The 19324-nt window shown below is 50.7% G+C and overlaps 1 protein-coding gene across 1 annotated transcript in view; it reads right to left on the bottom strand.

The window, feature by feature from the left end:
* myo15aa (myosin XVAa) overlaps positions 1-19324 on the bottom strand; it is a 581049-nt gene that overhangs the window by 409200 nt on the left and 152525 nt on the right. The window contains 1 exon segment of the mRNA XM_086002218.1: positions 18199-18306. Within this exon segment, the coding sequence (XP_085858344.1) occupies positions 18199-18306 (108 nt within the window).

Genomic DNA, 19324 nt, shown 5'->3' with positions numbered 1-19324 from the left:
GCGAGGTCTTTTATGGACACAGTGTCCTCCCGTCCGTCGGCGTGCCGGACATACGCATATTGTGGGTTGGCGTGGAGCAGGTGCACTGGCTCCACGAGAGGGTCCGTCTTGTGGCCCCTCACATGCTTCCGCAAAAGTACCGGACCTGGGGTTGAGAGCCATGACGGTATGGATACGCCTGAGGTGGATTTCCGGGGAAACACAAACATTAGCTCATGAGGCGTGGCATTAGTGGCGGTACACAATAGTGACCGTATTGAGTGGAGCACATCTGGGAGGACTTCCTGCCAGCGGGAGATAGGGAGGCCCTTGGTCCTCAGAGTTAGGGTGACTGCCCTCCATACTGTCCCGTTCTCTCGCTCCACCTGACCATTACCCCGGGGGTTGTAGCTGGTGGTACGGCTCGTGGCAATCCCCTTGGACAGCATGTACTGGCGTAGCTCTTCACTCATGAAGGACGCCCCCCTATCCGTGTGGATATAGCTTGGCATACCGAACAGGCAGAACAGGCTGTTGAGGCATTTAATGACCGTGGCGCTGGTCATGTCTGGGCAGGGGAAGGCGAATGGGAAATGGGAGTATTCGTCCACAATGTTCAGGAAGTAAACATTGCGGTCGACGGACGGGAGGGGGCCCTTGAAATCTAAGCTAAGCCGCTCAAAGGGCCGTGTAGCTTTGATTAGGTGGGCTCTATCAGGGCGGTAGAACCGAGGCTTGCACTCAGCGCAAGTGCGGCAGTTCCTGGTCAGGGACCGAACTTCCTCAATCGAGTAGGGTAAGTTGCGGGACTTTATGAAGTGGAACAGCCGTGTGACCCCTGGGTGGCAGAGGTCGTTGTGGAGGGTCTGTAGCCGATCCCCGGTGGCGTTGGCACACATCCCTCGTGAGAGGGCGTCGGGGGATTCGTTAAGGGCCCCCAGCCGGTATATGATGTCGTACTCGAAGGTGGAGAGCTCGATCCGCCACCTAAGAATCTTATCATTTTTAATCTTCCCCCTCTGTTTATTATTGAACATAAGCGCTACCGACCGCTGGTCGGTAAGTAGGGTGAAGCGTTTGCCGGCTAGGTAGTGCCGCCAGTGGCGCACTGCCTCCACGATGGCTTGGGCCTCCTTTTCCACGGAGGAGTGTCTGATCTCGGGCCCCTGGAGGGTCCTCGAGAAGAAAGCTACGGGCCGCCCCGCTTGGTTGAGGGTGGCCGCCAAGGCAAAGTCAGACGCATCACTTTCCACTTGAAAGGGAGTGTTCTCGTCCACTGCCTGTAGCGTGGCCCGCTTAATATCCTGCTTAATGCTTTTGAAGGCAGCATGGGCCTCAGCAGAGAGCGGGAAAGAGGATGCTTTCAAGAGGGGGCGGGCTTTATCGGAGTAGTTGGGGACCCATTGGGCATAATACGAGAATAACCCCAGGCACCTTTTCAGGGCTTTGGGAGTGTTGGGCAGGGGCAGCTCCCGTAGGGGGCGCAATTGGTCGGGGTCTGGTCCGATTTCCCCATTCTCCATCACGCTGCCTAGTATGCAGAGGCGCGTGGTGTTGTAAACGCACTTGTCCTCGTTGTAGGTGAGGTTGAGTTTTTGTGCGGTTTTCAGAAACCTCGCGAGGTTTGAGTCGTGGTCCTGTTGGTTGTGGCCGCAGATGGTGACGTTGTCGAGATAGGGGAAGGTTGCCTGCAAGTGGTGGTCATCGACCATGCGGTCCATCTCCCTCTGAAAGACCGAGACCCCATTCGTCACCCCAAAGGGGACTCTGAGGAACTGGTAGAGGCGTCCGTTTGCCTCAAAGGCGCTGTACGAACGGTCCTCTGGTCTGATAGGGAGCTGGTGGTACGCTGACTTGAGGTCGATGGTGGAGAACACCCGGTATTGGGCGATTTGGTTCACCATCTCGGATATGCGGGGTAGCGGGTAGGCGTCTAGTTGGGTATAGATGTTGACTGTTTGACTATAGTCAATCACCATCCGCTTCTTCTCGCTACCCCTCACCACCACCACTTGGGCGCGCCACGGGCTGTTGCTGCGTTCAATAATGCGCTCCTTCAGGAGCCTGTCTACCTCGGTCGCGATAAACCGCCTGTCCTCCCAGCTGTACCTCCTGCTTTTGGTCGCTATTGGCCGGCAGTTAGGGGTAAGGTTCGCGAATAGCGAAGGCGGCTTTACCTTCAGGGTAGCCAGACCGCACACTGTGAGGGGCGGCTGGGTCCCACCGAAATTGAGTGTGATGCTTTGGTGGTGGCACTGAAAATCCAGGCCCAAGATCACGCTCACAGATAAATCCTTCATAATTAACAGTTTAAAATTATTATATACAGTGCCTTTGACGGACAATCGTACCGCGCAGTAACCCGCAATAGTCGATATCTGGGTTTTGTCAGCCATAGAGATCGTGCCCTGAGTAGGGACTATAGTTAGAGAGAGTCGTTGTACCAGATCAGGGTGAATGAAGCTCTCCGTGCTCCGCTGTCAATTAAACATTTAACCTTGCACCCGTTTACCTCGATGTCCACCATCGATTTGGATAGTGGGTGTGGTCTGGACTGGTCCACTGTGATCAACGCCACTGTAGGGCCCTGATCGGGACAAGATGGTGGGCCACACGAGGCCGGGTAAGATGGCGTCCACGATGTCTGCTCGCGAGATGGCGGACCCCACGAGGTCAGACAAGATGGCGTCCAAGATGGCCGCTCCCACGGCGCACACGCGGCGGTGGCGGTTTTGCCTGCGGGGTTCCCTCTGCACACCTTCCCAAAGTGCCCCTTCTTACCGCACTTACAGCAGGTGGTGCCTTTCGCCGGGCACAGGTTCCTGGTGTGCTTCGGCTGCCCGCAGAAGTAGCATTTGGGGCCCCGATGCATCGCGGCGGTCGTAGGGCTTCTGGGGGGAGAGCAGGGCCCCGACGGTGTTGGGCTACCGGGCGGGGAAGCAGAGGCGGCGTGGGCCGCGCGGCCTGACGAGTAGGAGTCAGAGTTCTTCTGAGCCACATCCAGCGATCGCGCTGTGTCCACAGCCTGTGTCAGATCTAGGCCCGTTTTCTCTAGCAGTCTCTGCCGGATGTAATTAGAGCTAAGGCCTGCAATAAAGGCATCCCGAATAAGCTCGTCTGTGTATACCGTGGCTTTCACGTCTTTGCATTTGCAGTCTTTGCCAAGCACTTTTAGGGTGACTAGAAAGTCCTCTAGCGACTCTCCGGGTCGTTGTGTGCAGGTAGCAAGCAGGTGCCTGGTGTACACCTCGTTGGTAGGCCACTGATAGTGGGCCTTTAGAATGTTGCAGGCATCCAGGTAGGTGGCGGCGTCTTGGATGAGTGGAAAAACCCGGTGGCTTACCCGGTTCTGCAGGATCCCGAGTTTCACATCTCCGGTGGCTTTAGAGGCTGTGACGGCTTCGGAGTTGGCCATAAAAAATTCCAAGCACTGGAACCAGTGTCCAAACCGTGCCGATGCATCCGAAGCATGCGGGTCCAAATCCAAGCGTTCCGGTTTCAAAAGTTGATCCATCGTTAAAAGTTTGCTAATAAAATTGATGCGCCTCAATAACTTCAAGACTCAAAGTTAACTGAATAAAACAAGGCTTTTATTAGCAAAGAAAGATGCCTGTGTCTTCACCTAGCTTCACCTAGCGTTCTGCTGCAAGACAAGCCTGGGCTTGTCTTAAGTAGGGCCAGGTATGGGCGGAGCCGACACATCCAATGGGGAGAAAGGGGGCGGTGCACTATATACAATACAAGGTAAAACACCGGAGCAGGCAATACAATATGTGTAGTTAAATACAGAGTCTGATGGAGCTCCCTCACACTGTCACTCAGTAACCCCACCCCCCAGCACCCTGTGTTACTGACTGTATCTCTACTGATGTTAATCCAGCTCCCTCACACTGTCACTCTAACCCCTCTCCCCCAGCGTCCTGTGTTACTGACTGTATCTCTACTGATGTTAATCCAGCTCGCTCTCACTGTCACTCAGTAACCCCTGTCACCCAGTGCCCTGTGTTACTGACTGTATCTCTACTGATGTTAATCCAGCTCCCTCACACTGTCACTCAGTAACCCCACCCAGCACCCTGTGTCACTGACTGTATCTCTCCTGATGTTAATCCAGCTCCCTCACACTGTCACTCAGTAACCTCCCGCCAGCATCGTGTTACTGATGCCTCGCCAGTTGTGTATATGCACACACATCGTTACTGACAAGCGATCGAATCAGGACCATCGTATTTTAGAAATTGATTAAAACTCAGAGACAGAAAGATTTTGTATTTCGTAGGAGCTCCCTTCTGGATCAAACTAGCTGCACATTTATTGAAGTTGCTGAGGTGCAATTTTCTACTTAAATATGAAATTCTTGCGAAGGTAAAAAGCAAAACCCGTGAACCCTAGAATCCTAAAATGAAAACAGAAATTGCTAAAAATAGAGAGCAGGTCAGTCAGCAACTGAAAAGGGAATTATTTCGGGAGCGACCTTTATCAGAATCTTTAATATTAACTCAGATGCTGACAGACCTGTAAAACTCTTGCGCTTTTCTTTATTAGTGTAGACTGTACGAGACCTTCACGACTCTGTGAATGCATCAAATGCTAATGAAAGACAGAGGATTCAAGTTGCTGTGTATTCATTAAAGTTTAACGCTGTATAGGCTAAATTTGTACACAGTAAACATGCTGCAGGAGCTTTGCAATAGAAGACAATTATTGGTCACATGCTTCTCTGCAGACCAAGAAGCAAGCTTGTCCAACGATATGTGATTATGTATGTCCCAGAAAAGAAAAAAAATGTGCAATCATTTGTCACAAAAGAGAGTTAATGAGTTTCATTAAAAATTTACAAGGCTTTATAAATAGAATACGTTCAAAGACTGGCTCAATTGATGCTAACTGACATTACCAGAAACACCATTTCTGAGATATGGGGGAAAATGGCATTTTAAGTATTTCAAACTTTTAGCGCAATTTTTTTTTAAAGGGACTAGCTGTGGTGGAGGAAGAGGAGGATGAGAAACATGCGATGAGGGTTTCAGATTACCCATGTCATCTCCTTGTGTTTGTCGGTAAACCAATCCAGTCATTATTATGCATTGACAAGACTCGGAGGGATGATATCAGCCTTGCCTCTATCTTAACGTTGCTGTTAATTCCTTAAGTATTTGGTAACTGACCCAACGCTTTGCTGATAACGATGCTATCATACGACTGTAAATCAATCAGGTGTTACATCACATTAATTTCAGACTCGGTGTCATACGATACAGTGACTTGAATCATTCGCAGTCACACCATCAGTTTTAACTAATTCACTATACACTGTCAATCACCATGTTTACATGCAAGCACTGAAAAACACATTAAAATTAAAATGAGGCATAATGGATTGCAGCTCTGCCCTGTCACAGTCAGGAAACTGGATCGCAATCCCATTCTGGGAATCTTTTCACCAGTGGGGCTCCTTCAGCTTTTGGTCTGCTCAATCCATTTCCTACTGGATAGCATCAATTGACACAGATTAGCACTAAATTAATAGACTCATGGATGACAAAATTGGTGCGTGCTCTAACATTGGCTTGACCATGGTGTTAAGGAGGAGTAGACAAAAGGTTATTCTGTGTCTAATTTGTGCCAATGTCCAAGGGGATTAGACACTGTAGGCCTGAATATCCTTGAGCATGTTCTGTTGGCATGTGTGTGGCAGATCAGGTGTTGTTAATCCCTGCTCCTGAACCCACCAGAGTATTTGGCATCAGGGTGGGCTCAAGTCATTAGCATATCATGGGTGGGCACCCACACCAGTATGGCTGTATCTTGGGGCCAATCTGAAATATTGTAAGGAAACATTTTCACGGTCTTCTCTGCCCAGGGACCATAGTGGCCCCATTTCCTCCCCTCATGTGACCTGATAGCTTAGTTCTTCCAGGCATCATGATCACTGAGGCAGAATTCCAGTGGAGAGAGACCTGCCTCCTATTGCAGCATGGCCACATTGGGGCAGAACAGAGTTCAGAACCCTCTCTCTCCAGCCTCTGTTTCCCATTCCCCCTCTCTCCAGCCTGTTTCCCATTTCCCGCTCTCTCCAGCCTCTGTTTCCCATTTCCCCCTCTCTCCAGCCTCTGTTTCCCATTTCCCTCTCTCTCCAGCCTGTTTCCCATTTCCCCCTCTCTCCAGCCTGTTTCCCATTTCCCCCTCTCTCCAGCCTCTGTTTCCCATTTCCCCCTCTCTCCAGCCTCTGTTTCCCATTTCCCCCTCTCTCCAGCCTCTGTTTCCCATTTCCCCCTCTCTCCAGCCTCTGTTTCCCATTTCCCCCTCTCTCCAGCCTGTTTCCCATTTCCCCCTCTCTCCAGCCTCTGTTTCCCATTTCCCCCTCTCTCCAGCCTCTGCTTCCCATTTCCCCCTCTCTCCAGCCTGTTTCCCATTTCCCCCTCTCTCCAGCCTCTGTTTCGCATTTCCCCCTCTCTCCAGCCTGTTTCCCATTTCCCCCTCTCTCCAGCCTGTTTCCCATTTCCCCCTCTCTCCAGCCTGTTTCCCATTTCCCCCTCTCTCCAGCCTGTTTCCCATTTCCCCCTCTCTCTCCAGCCTCTGTTTCCCATTTGCCCCTCTCTCCAGCCTGTTTCCCATTTCCCCCTCTCTCCAGCCTGTTTCCCATTCCCCCTCTCTCCAGCCTGTTTCCCATTTCCCTCTCTCTCCAGCTTCTGTTTCCCATTTCCCCCTCTCTCCAGCCTCTGTTTCCCATTTCCCCCTCTCTCCAGCCTGTTTCCCATTCCCCCTCTCTCCAGCCTCTGTTTCCCATTTCCCCCTCTCTCCAGCCTGTTTCCCATTTCCCCCTCTCTCCAGCCTCTGTTTCCCATTTCCCCCTCTCTCCAGCCTGTTTCCCATTTCCCCCTCTCTCCAGCCTCTGTTTCCCATTTCCCCCTCTCTCCAGCCTCTGTTTCCCATTTCCCCCTCTCTCCAGCCTGTTTCCCATTTCCCCCTCTCTCCAGCCTCTGTTTCCCATTTCCCCCTCTCTCCAGCCTGTTTCCCATTTCCCCCTCTCTCCAGCCTCTGTTTCCCATTTCCCCCTCTCTCCAGCCTGTTTCCCATTTCCCCCTCTCTCCAGCCTCTGTTTCCCATTTCCCCCTCTCTCCAGCCTCTGTTTCCCATTTGCCCCTCTCTCCAGCCTGTTTCCCATTTCCCCCTCTCTCCAGCCTGTTTCCCATTCCCCCTCTCTCCAGCCTGTTTCCCATTTCCCTCTCTCTCCAGCCTCTGTTTCCCATTTCCCCCTCTCTCCAGCCTGTTTCCCATTCCCCCTCTCTCCAGCCTGTTTCCCATTTCCCTCTCTCTCCAGCCTCTGTTTCCCATTTCCCCCTCTCTCCAGCCTGTTTCCCATTTCCCCCTCTCTCCAGCCTCTGTTTCCCATTTCCCCCTCTCTCCAGCCTGTTTCCCATTTCCCCCTCTCTCCAGCCTCTGTTTCCCATTTCCCCCTCTCTCCAGCCTGTTTCCCATTTCCCCCTCTCTCCAGCCTCTGTTTCCCATTTCCCCCTCTCTCCAGCCTCTGTTTCCCATTTCCCCCTCTCTCCAGCCTGTTTCCCATTTCCCCCTCTCTCCAGCCTCTGTTTCCCATTTCCCCCTCTCTCCAGCCTGTTTCCCATTTCCCCCTCTCTCCAGCCTCTGTTTCCCATTTCCCCCTCTCTCCAGCCTGTTTCCCATTTCCCCCTCTCTCCAGCCTGTTTCCCATTTCCCCCTCTCTCCAGCCTCTGTTTCCCATTTCCCCCTCTCTCCAGCCTGTTTCCCATTTCCCCCTCTCTCCAGCCTCTGTTTCCCATTTCCCCCTCTCTCCAGCCTGTTTCCCATTTCCCCCTCTCTCCAGCCTCTGCTTCCCATTTCCCCCTCTCTCCAGCCTCTGCTTCCCATTTCCCCCTCTCTCCAGCCTGTTTCCCATTTCCCCCTCTCTCCAGCCTGTTTCCCATTTCCCCCTCTCTCCAGCCTGTTTCCCATTCCCCCTCTCTCCAGCCTCTGTTTCCCATTTCCCCCTCTCTCCAGCCTGTTTCCCATTTCCCCCTCTCTCCAGCCTGTTTCCCATTTCCCCCTCTCTCCAGCCTGTTTCCCATTTCCCCCTCTCTCCAGCCTGTTTCCCATTTCCCCCTCTCTCCAGCCTCTGTTTCCCATTTCCCCCTCTCTCCAGCCTCTGTTTCCCATTTCCCCCTCTCTCCAGCCTGTTTCCCATTTCCCCCTCTCTCCAGCCTGTTTCCCATTTCCCCCTCTCTCCAGCCTGTTTCCCATTTCCCCCTCTCTCCAGCCTGTTTCCCATTTCCCCCTCTCTCCAGCCTCTGTTTCCCATTCCCCCTCTCTCCAGCCTGTTTCCCATTTCCCCCTCTCTCCAGCCTGTTTCCCATTTCCCCCTCTCTCCAGCCTCTGTTTCCCATTCCCCCTCTCTCCAGCCTGTTTCCCATTTCCCGCTCTCTCCAGCCTGTTTCCCATTTCCCCCTCTCTCCAGCCTGTTTCCCATTCCCCCTCTCTCCAGCCTCTGTTTCCCATTTCCCCCTCTCTCCAGCCTGTTTCCCATTTCCCCCTCTCTCCAGCCTGTTTCCCATTTCCCCCTCTCTCCAGCCTGTTTCCCATTTCCCCCTCTCTCCAGCCTGTTTCCCATTTCCCCCTCTCTCCAGCCTCTGTTTCCCATTTCCCCCTCTCTCCAGCCTCTGTTTCCCATTTCCCCCTCTCTCCAGCCTGTTTCCCATTTCCCCCTCTCTCCAGCCTGTTTCCCATTTCCCCCTCTCTCCAGCCTGTTTCCCATTTCCCCCTCTCTCCAGCCTGTTTCCCATTTCCCCCTCTCTCCAGCCTCTGTTTCCCATTCCCCCTCTCTCCAGCCTGTTTCCCATTTCCCCCTCTCTCCAGCCTGTTTCCCATTTCCCCCTCTCTCCAGCCTCTGTTTCCCATTCCCCCTCTCTCCAGCCTGTTTCCCATTTCCCGCTCTCTCCAGCCTGTTTCCCATTTCCCCCTCTCTCCAGCCTCTGTTTCCCATTCCCCCTCTCTCCAGCCTCTGTTTCCCATTTCCCCCTCTCTCCAGCCTCTGTTTCCCATTCCCTCTCTCTCCAGCCTCTGTTTCCCATTTCCCCCTCTCTCCAGCCTCTGTTTCCCATTCCCCCTCTCTCCAGCCTGTTTCCCATTTCCCCCTCTCTCCAGCCTCTGTTTCCCATTCCCCCTCTCTCCAGCCTGTTTCCCATTCCCCCTCTCTCCAGCCTGTTTCCCATTTCCCTCTCTCTCCAGCCTCTGTTTCCCATTTCCCCCTCTCTCCAGCCTCTGTTTCCCATTCCCCCTCTCTCCAGCCTGTTTCCCATTTCCCCCTCTCTCCAGCCTCTGTTTCCCATTCCCCCTCTCTCCAGCCTGTTTCCCATTTCCCCCTCTCTCCAGCCTGTTTCCCATTTCCCCCTCTCTCCAGCCTCTGTTTCCCATTTCCCCCTCTCTCCAGCCTGTTTCCCATTTCCCCCTCTCTCCAGCCTCTGTTTCCCATTTCCCCCTCTCTCCAGCCTCTGTTTCCCATTTCCCCCTCTCTCCAGCCTGTTTCCCATTTCCCCCTCTCTCCAGCCTGTTTCCCATTTCCCCCTCTCTCCAGCCTGTTTCCCATTTCCCCCTCTCTCCAGCCTCTGTTTCCCATTTCCCCCTCTCTCCAGCCTGTTTCCCATTTCCCCCTCTCTCCAGCCTCTGTTTCCCATTTCCCCCTCTCTCCAGCCTGTTTCCCATTTCCCCCTCTCTCCAGCCTCTGCTTCCCATTTCCCCCTCTCTCCAGCCTCTGCTTCCCATTTCCCCCTCTCTCCAGCCTCTGTTTCCCATTTCCCCCTCTCTCCAGCCTCTGTTTCCCATTTCCCCCTCTCTCCAGCCTGTTTCCCATTTCCCCCTCTCTCCAGCCTCTGTTTCCCATTTCCCCCTCTCTCCAGCCTGTTTCCCATTTCCCCCTCTCTCCAGCCTCTGCTTCCCATTTCCCCCTCTCTCCAGCCTCTGCTTCCCATTTCCCCCTCTCTCCAGCCTCTGTTTCCCATTTCCCCCTCTCTCCAGCCTCTGCTTCCCATTTCCCCCTCTCTCCAGCCTCTGTTTCCCATTTCCCCCTCTCTCCAGCCTCTGTTTCCCATTTCCCCCTCTCTCCAGCCTGTTTCCCATTTCCCCCTCTCTCCAGCCTCTGTTTCCCATTTCCCCCTCTCTCCAGCCTGTTTCCCATTTCCCCCTCTCTCCAGCCTGTTTCCCATTTCCCCCTCTCTCCAGCCTCTGTTTCCCATTTCCCCCTCTCTCCAGCCTGTTTCCCATTTCCCCCTCTCTCCAGCCTCTGTTTCCCATTTCCCCCTCTCTCCAGCCTGTTTCCCATTTCCCCCTCTCTCCAGCCTGTTTCCCATTTCCCCCTCTCTCCAGCCTCTGTTTCCCATTTCCCCCTCTCTCCAGCCTCTGTTTCCCATTTCCCCCTCTCTCCAGCCTGTTTCCCATTTCCCCCTCTCTCCAGCCTCTGTTTCCCATTTCCCCCTCTCTCCAGCCTGTTTCCCATTTCCCCCTCTCTCCAGCCTGTTTCCCATTTCCCCCTCTCTCCAGCCTCTGTTTCCCATTTCCCCCTCTCTCCAGCCTGTTTCCCATTTCCCCCTCTCTCCAGCCTCTGTTTCCCATTTCCCCCTCTCTCCAGCCTGTTTCCCATTTCCCCCTCTCTCCAGCCTCTGTTTCCCATTTCCCCCTCTCTCCAGCCTGTTTCCCATTTCCCCCTCTCTCCAGCCTGTTTCCCATTTCCCCCTCTCTCCAGCCTCTGTTTCCCATTCCCTCTCTCTCCAGCCTCTGTTTCCCATTCCCCCTCTCTCCAGCCTGTTTCCCATTTCCCCCTCTCTCCAGCCTGTTTCCCATTTCCCCCTCTCTCCAGCCTGTTTCCCATTTCCCCCTCTCTCCAGCCTCTGTTTCCCATTTCCCCCTCTCTCCAGCCTGTTTCCCATTTCCCCCTCTCTCCAGCCTCTGTTTCCCATTTCCCCCTCTCTCCAGCCTGTTTCCCATTTCCCCCTCTCTCCAGCCTGTTTCCCATTTCCCCCTCTCTCCAGCCTGTTTCCCATTTCCCCCTCTCTCCAGCCTCTGTTTCCCATTTCCCCCTCTCTCCAGCCTGTTTCCCATTTCCCCCTCTCTCCAGCCTCTGTTTCCCATTTCCCCCTCTCTCCAGCCTGTTTCCCATTTCCCCCTCTCTCCAGCCTCTGTTTCCCATTTCCCCCTCTCTCCAGCCTCTGCTTCCCATTTCCCCCTCTCTCCAGCCTCTGTTTCCCATTTCCCCCTCTCTCCAGCCTCTGTTTCCCATTTCCCCCTCTCTCCAGCCTGTTTCCCATTTCCCCCTCTCTCCAGCCTCTGCTTCCCATTTCCCCCTCTCTCCAGCCTCTGCTTCCCATTCCCCCTCTCTCCAGCCTGTTTCCCATTTCCCCCTCTCTCCAGCCTCTGTTTCCCATTTCCCGCTCTCTCCAGCCTCTGTTTCCCATTTCCCCCTCTCTCCAGCCTCTGTTTCCCATTTCCCCCTCTCTCCAGCCTCTGTTTCCCATTTCCCCCTCTCTCCAGCCTGTTTCCCATTTCCCCCTCTCTCCAGCCTGTTTCCCATTTCCCCCTCTCTCCAGCCTCTGTTTCCCATTTCCCCCTCTCTCCAGCCTCTGTTTCCCATTTCCCCCTCTCTCCAGCCTCTGCTTCCCATTTCCCCCTCGCTCCAGCCTCTGCTTGCATTACTTTGGTGTCCTGTTCAATGCTGAGCTGAACCTCAAACCCCACATTCAATCCGTGATCAAGGCCACCTACTTCTATCTCCAGGTCATCCGCCTGCACCCAATCTCATCGCTACTAATGCAGAGACCCTCAACCATTTGTCTAAAGCTCTCGTTAGTTCTTCCCAGCTCTACCCTACAGATACTCCAACTCACGAAGAATCGTGCTGCTGAGATCCTATTCTCGTACTTTGAACTTTTTACATTATCGTGGTATATTAACCTGCTTACTGAATCGATACAGAGATTTGATATTTTGCAAAATACATCCCCATCACTTCCTCTCCTCACTCACCTCCGGTGGTTTCCTGCCCCCAGTGCATCTGCTTTAAAAATCCTTGTCTTTGGTTTCAAATTCCTCCCTGGTCTCACTCCATCATACCTCTGTAATCTTCCCCAGTGCGACATCCCAGCACTCACTCTTTGCTTTTCCAACTCTGATCTCATGCACATCTCGCCCCTTAATCCTCCATTCCACCATCAGCTTCAAACATCATGGGCTGGATTTTAACTCAAGTGCAGGCTGTTGTCGTGTTATCCGAATTTCGTGTTTCCCACATGAATCTAAATGGATGTGGGAGATTGATGCAATTTTAACTCAATTGGCCAATTGATTTCCAACGTGTGGGAAGCCTTTGCAAATGGGTTTTTCATGACTGAAAGTCCCCTCCGATGACATCATCATTGCTGCTGCATTTAAGGTCCACAGCAAGCCTTGCTTCTTCTGCAGACTGCCAAGCTTCTTGGCTGTGCAGTGTGAGGGAGCTGCAGCAAAAATGACAAGCGGGAGGGCAAGATCAGCTCCTCGCTTTGATGAGGCAGCACTGCAGGCATTAGTCTATGGGGCTAGGGCCAACAGGGAGGTGCTGTTCCCTTCATCAGGGAGGAAGAGGTCTCCCACTCAGACCAAGGCAGTGTGGATGCAGGTGGCTGAGGAGGTGGGAATCACCCGCAGAACCTGGATACAGTGCAGGAAAATATTTCATGACCTTCAGCACACTGGAAAAGTGAGTATGAATTTCCCATCACCCTCAATCTGATCCCCATTGCCTTTCCTCACCAGCACTCAGCTTTAACAATCTCTTCCTCCACATCCCACTTGACACCGACATCCATGCACCCTTACCCATTCCCTCTCTCTCTATGCTCACATTCACATAACTATTCCACCATGCAGCCCTCACACTCCCTATCACTTTGATGCTTTGAACACAACTGACAACACACAGGGAGGGCCCTTGGTCTTGCAACCTCACTCCATCTTTGTCTCCTTCTAAGTATCTATGGTATGTAATCTCTACACTCACTCCTTCATTCTCACTCAACCTCCACTTGTCTCCCTCATTGCAGGAAAAGAGAGCTCACAACAAAAGAAAGCGAGCCAGGACAGCATAATGCTGCCGCTGATTGATGGGCCTCTGCAGGATGTTTGATTTCGCCCTCCTCCTCCTCCTCCTCATCTGAAGAGGATATGTGAGGAGCCACTTGGTCCTCAGGAAGCTACAAGCCAAGACACTGTGCCATGTTGTGAAGTGCACAGCAAACCCCGATGATTCTGGAGACCCTGGCTACTGAGTACCGCAGGGCTCCACCTGATCTATCCAGGCATCTGAAGCGCATCTTCAGCAAACCCATGGTTTGCTCGATTATGGCTCTGGTGGACATGTGGCTGGAGTTGTAGCTCTCCTCAGCTTCGTTGGATGGTCTCCTCAACGGCGTCATCAGCCACGTCCTCAGGGGATAGCCCTTGTCTCCAAGTAGCCATCTGTTAAGTTGGTCTGGCGGACTGAATAGCGGAGGCACACTAGACTGGCGCAGTATGAAGGAGTCATGGCAACTGCCAGGGTACATGGCACAAACATGCAAAATTTCCTTCTTGTGGTCACACACCAGCTGAACGTTAAGGGAGTGGAAACCCTTGAGGTTGACAAAAATACCTGGATTGCGATGGGGTGCCGTAAGGGTCACATGCGTGCAGTCAACGACGCCCTGCACCCTTGGAAAGCCTGCCAGATTAGCTAATCCAACCGCTCGTGCCGTCACACTTGCTCGATCCCTGGTGAAATGGATGTGATTGTGCGCGAGGGCAAAGAGGGCATTGGTTACCTGCATGATGCAAGTGTGTGCGGCCACCTGGGAGATGCAGCTGATGTCTGCTGCTGATCCCTGGAATGAGCCTGAGGCAAAAAAGTTGAGTGCGGTGGTGACTTTGACGGCCACTGGTAATGCTTGTCCACCTGGTCCTCTGGGCAGCAGGTCTTGCTGTAGCATTGCGCAGATGTCAGTCACTACCTTTCGCGAAAGTCGGAGCTGCCTTTGGCACTGCTGCTCAAACATGTTGAGATAGGTGACCCTGCGTCTGTAGACCCTGTTTGGGGGGTATCTCCTGTGCCGACGGGCTTCCAGGCGCTGGCCCCTTCTGGCCTGTGCGGCCTCAGGTGGGTGGGCAGCAGCCTGGCGCTCCTGCTGCTGTTGCTGGTGCTGCAGTTGTTCCTGGTTCAGCTGGTGCCGCGGCTAGTGCTCGAGCTCCTCTAATGCCCAGATGGGAAGGAAATAAATGGCTCCCATGCTTCTGGTATATGCCTCCGTCGAGGAAGCGCTGAGTGAAGGTGGTGAGAGGGGTTTCCCAGGAGGCCACACTGGAGATGGGTGTGAGGCTCCAACCTTCCACAGGTGTGGTTAAGCCTTCTAAAAGTTGCCCCAGACCTGAGACCACTAAGTCCTGCCACCTGCAAATGATGGCTGTTCTGGACATTATGGATATTTTACATGCAGATAGCACCCTCTGGTGGTGGTTATGTGTTAACAGTGTCTGTGTGAGAGGTCATTTGACCTTGCTACCTTTCTTCCTGTGTGAGGTCATTTGACCTTTCTACCTCTCTTCCTGTGTGACCCAGGAAGTAGAATCCCAGGAAGAACCTGACTTGAGTAATGGAGAATTCCATGAGGGATTCGCAATCCAATGCAATCTGATCTCATATGTTAGGCCAGGCGCAATATCTGTGAGTATCTTTGTCTATTAGCATGATAGCAACTTTGTCAGTGTAGTATTTTGATAACACTATGTTTATAAAAGGTTAATATTTGATAGTTACAGAAGTTAGTCCAAATGTTAGTTAGTTATACAATTAGTCTATTCTACTGTTGTAAATATGTTTATATCTTATGTAATATCGAATGTATAGTACTCAGTTTATGTACAAAACATACTTTGCCTTTGTTTACAGTTTCACAAATTTGTTCAAGTAAAGCTTCAAACAGCTAAACGGCTTCAGGAGGAATTATTTGAATGAGTGTTTAACTTGCTGGATAACTAGATAGGAGCACGTCTAGCGAGGCCAGTACAATGGCTGATCAAATCTCCTCTTTAATGGTTGACCTGCAGTTGATAGTCAGCAATCCAATAGTGCTCCCGCCAGGTTTCACATTCGTGTTTCCCACCAGGCGTGTTTTACGTGGGAAAAGGGTTAAACTTGCAAGGGCCTTTTAAAATAGGTTTATAGAGACCATTTAGTGGTTATTAAGGGCCTTAAAGACCAGTCCCGCCTGTTGGATGCGGGACGGAGTTGGGACCATCAGACACGCCTGAGTTAAAATTGCTCGGAGTCGGGAACCAGGCAGGGGGGGATCCCGCCCGCCAGTTTTTGCGATTTTAACCCCCCGCACGCCTCCAAGCCCGACTCCACGAAAATCGAGCCCCATGTCGCCACATTTTGAATTCTCTTCCTAAATTGCTCCCCATTGCTACCTCTCTCATACCTTCTAAGCCTCTTCACCCCCAGTTTTTCCACCATGTTCTCAGTCACCTCCCCCAACCCTTTCTTCCACTTCCTGCTTGGTATCCTCCTCTACAGCAGCAGCGATGTTACTTTATGCAAAAGATGCTACGTTAGTGTCAGTTGTTGGTGCAATTGCCTTCTCCCCTCCCAACCGTGAAGGCATAAACTCATATTATACCATTATATAGTCCCAAAATGAGGAGCTTCCTTCCCTAGCCCATTATCCACTCGGCACTCCCATTCAGCAAGGCTCTGCACCAGGAGCAGGGTTTGTGTGTCAGAGTGTTGATGCACCATTATATTAAGAACATAAGAACATAAGAAATAGGAGCAGGAGTAGGCCAATCGGCCCCTCGAGCCTGCTCCGCCATTCAATAAGATCATGGCTGATCTGATCCTAACCGCCAATCCACTATCACAGAACCATCTCCTGAATCTAACAGAATTAGACACACGAAATAGGAGCAGGATCAGGCTACACGGCCCCTGGGCCCGCTCCACTACCCACAGGGCCATGACCGATCCGAACCTAGACTCATGTCCAAATTCCTGCCCGCTCCCCGTAACCCTTAATTCCCTTTACTTCTAGGAAACTGTCTATTTCTGTTTTAAATTTATGTAATGATGTAGCTTCTACAGCTTTTTGGGGCAGCATATTCCATGGACCTACCACCCTCTGAGTGAAGTAGTTCCTCCTCATCTCAGTTTTGAAAGAGCAGCTCCTTATTCTAAGACTATGCCCCCTAGTTCTAGTTTCACCCATCATCGGGAACATCTTCCCCGCATCCACCCGATCCAACCCCTTCACAATCTTATATGTTTCAATAAGATCGCCTCTCATTCTTCTGAACTCCAATGAGTAGAGTCCCAATCTACTCAACCTCTCCTCATATGTCCATCCCCTCATCCCCGGGATTAACCGAGTGAACCTTCTTTGTACTGACTCGAAAGCAAGTATGTCCTTTCTGAAGTATGGACACCAAAACTGTACGCAGTATTCCAGGTGCGGTCTCACCAATACTTTGTACAACTGAAGCAATACCTCCCTATTTTTATATTCTATCCCCCTAGCAATGAAAGCCAACATTCCATTGGCCTTCTTAATCACTTGCTGCACCTGCATACTAACCTTTTGAGTTTCGTGCACCAGGACCCCCAGATCCCTTTGTACTTCAGTACTTTCCAGTTTCTTGCCATTAAGATAATAACTTGCTCTACGATTTTTCCTGCCAAAGTGCATAACCTCACACTTTCCAGTATTGTATTCCATCTGCCAAATCTCTGCCCACTTACTTAGCCTGTCTATGTCCCCTTGCAGGTTTTTTATGTCCTCCTCACTCACTACTTTCCCTCCCATCTTAGTATCATCTGCAAACTTTGATATGTTACACTCGGTCCCCTCCTCCAAATCGTTAATATAGATTGTAAAGAGTTGGGGACCCAGCACTGACCCCTGCGGAACACCACTAGTTACTGATTGCCAGTCTGAGAATGAACCATTTATCCCAACTCTCTGCCTTCTGTTAGATAGCCAATCCTCTATCCATGCCAGAATATTACCCCCAATCCCGTGATTTTTTATCTTAAGCAATAATCTTTTGTGTGGCACCTTGTCAAATGCCTTTTGGAAGTCTAAATACACTACGTCCACTGGTTCCCCTTTATCCACCCTATACGTTACTTCCTCAAAGAACTCCAGCAAATTTGTCAAACATGACTTCCCCTTCATAAAACCATGCTGACTTTGTCCTATTAAATTATGATTATCCAAATGTCCTGTTACTTTCTCCTTAATAATGGACTCCAAAATTTTACCTACCACAGATGTTAGGCTAACCGGTCTATAGTTTCCAGCCTTCTGTCTACTGCCCTTTTTAAATAAGGGTGTTACATTAGCAGTTTTCCAGTCTGCCGGGACCTTTGCCGAGTCCAGGGAGTTTTGGAAAATTATTACCAATGCATCCACAATCCCTACCGCCACTTCCCTCAAGACCCTAGGATGTAAGCCATCAGGTCCAGGTGATTTATCCGCCTTGAGTCCCATTATTTTACCGAGTACCAATTCCTTAGTGATTTTGATCGTGTTTAGCTCCTCCCCCCCTTCAGCCCCCTGTTTGTCCAGTGTTGGGATATTCTTAGTGTCTTCTACTGTAAAGACTGATATAAAATATTCATTCCATATTTCCCACCATTAATTTCCCGGTCTCATCCTCTAAGGGACCAACATTTACTTTAGCCACCCTTTTTCTTTTTATATAACTATAAAAACTCTTACTATCTGTTTTTATATTTTTTGCTAATTTACTTTCATAATCTATCTTCCCTTTCTTAATCTTTTTGTTATTTTTTGCTGTCTTTTAAAGTTTTCCCAATCCTCTATCCTCCCACTAGATTTGGCTACCTTATATGCCCTTGTTTTTAGTCGAATACTATCCTTAATTTCTTTCCTTAGCCACGGATGGCTGTCTTTTCTTTTACACCCTTTTCTTCTCAGTGGAATATATGTTTTGGAAGTTGTAAAATAACTCCTTAAATGTACACCACTGATCATGTATCGTCTTACCCTTTAATCTATTTTCCCAATCCACTCTACTCAATTCCGCTCTCATACCTTCATAGTCTCCTTTATTCAAGCTTAGCACGCATATTGTAGTGTATTAATCTGCTTATACAATCAATCAGAGAGTTGACATTTTGCCACATACCTCCCCATCCAATAAGCTCTTCGCTGTCAGGAGTGTTCCTGGTTCCTTCTCTATGATAATGCCTGATAGCAGGTAATCCCTCCCTGTGACAAACCTGATCGCCGTTTCCTAGAGAAAGGGAACAAAGAGTAACATGAATCACAAGATTACAAGAACGAGTTAAAGTAGTTCACTGATGTCTCAGCGGAGAAACATACCACCCCATGTGGTGCCGATCCACAGAGACCAGAAAGGGTCCGAATCTGATGACTGTTTGTCCCTACACTCTCTCTATCTCACTGTCCCTACACTCAAATTCAAATTCAAATTCAAATCGCTTTATTGGCATGATAAGGTACATCTTATGTTGCCAAAGCATCAAAATACATTTATGGTTGAACACATAAACGCAGTTCTATTCATACAGTGTATAAATAGGTATATCCCTGAGTGTATAAATATACATTTGCCTTGTTTATATATACTCTTGTCTTAGTTTACTGGTTGTCCCTCTGTTCATGGCAAGCTGTAACATAGTGTGCCACCAGTGTTACACAGCTTCTCTCCTCCCCCAGTAGGAATGGGAGTTTTTGGTTGTCATTCAGATTTCTGAATTCAGGGCATATTTGTGAGAATTTTTGGTAGAAATTCTCCCTGATGCCCTGATATTTTCCACAGGCTGTGAGGAAGTGCATCTCTGTCTCCACTACTCCCTGACTGCAGTGAGAGCATATCCTGTCTTCTCTTGGCAGCCTGGTCTGCCTGTGTCTGCCTTTTTCGATCGCGAGGCTATGTTCGCTAAGTCTGTACCTTGTCAAGGTTCTTCTCAGTTTGTTATCCTTTACCATGGTCAGGTAATCAGCTATGTTGTATTGTCTGTTTAGGGCCAAGTAGCAATTGAGTTTGCTTTGGGTTTTTGTTGTTTCTGCCCAATATGTCAGATATTTTTCCTTTTGCTTAGCGACGATTGTGTTGGGTCGAATTCTTTGTGTTACCCTGTCACTGTCCTGGGGCTGGTTATTGTTAGTATTGTTAGTAGTTACTTCACTGAGTCCCAGGACTAGTTGACTGAGGGTATTCTTCTTTAAGGTCAGCTCTTGGCATTTCAGGGCGTCGTAGTGATAGCATTGGGGGTTGCTCATTTGTA

The sequence above is a fragment of the Somniosus microcephalus genome, chromosome 11, assembly GCF_052327205.1.
Source record: "Somniosus microcephalus isolate GS21.2 chromosome 11, FLI_Smic_1.0, whole genome shotgun sequence".
Taxonomy (NCBI): Eukaryota; Metazoa; Chordata; class Chondrichthyes; order Squaliformes; family Somniosidae; genus Somniosus; species Somniosus microcephalus.
The sequence above is the reverse complement of the archived record's forward strand: the minus strand, read 5'-3'. Positions and strand labels throughout refer to the sequence as shown.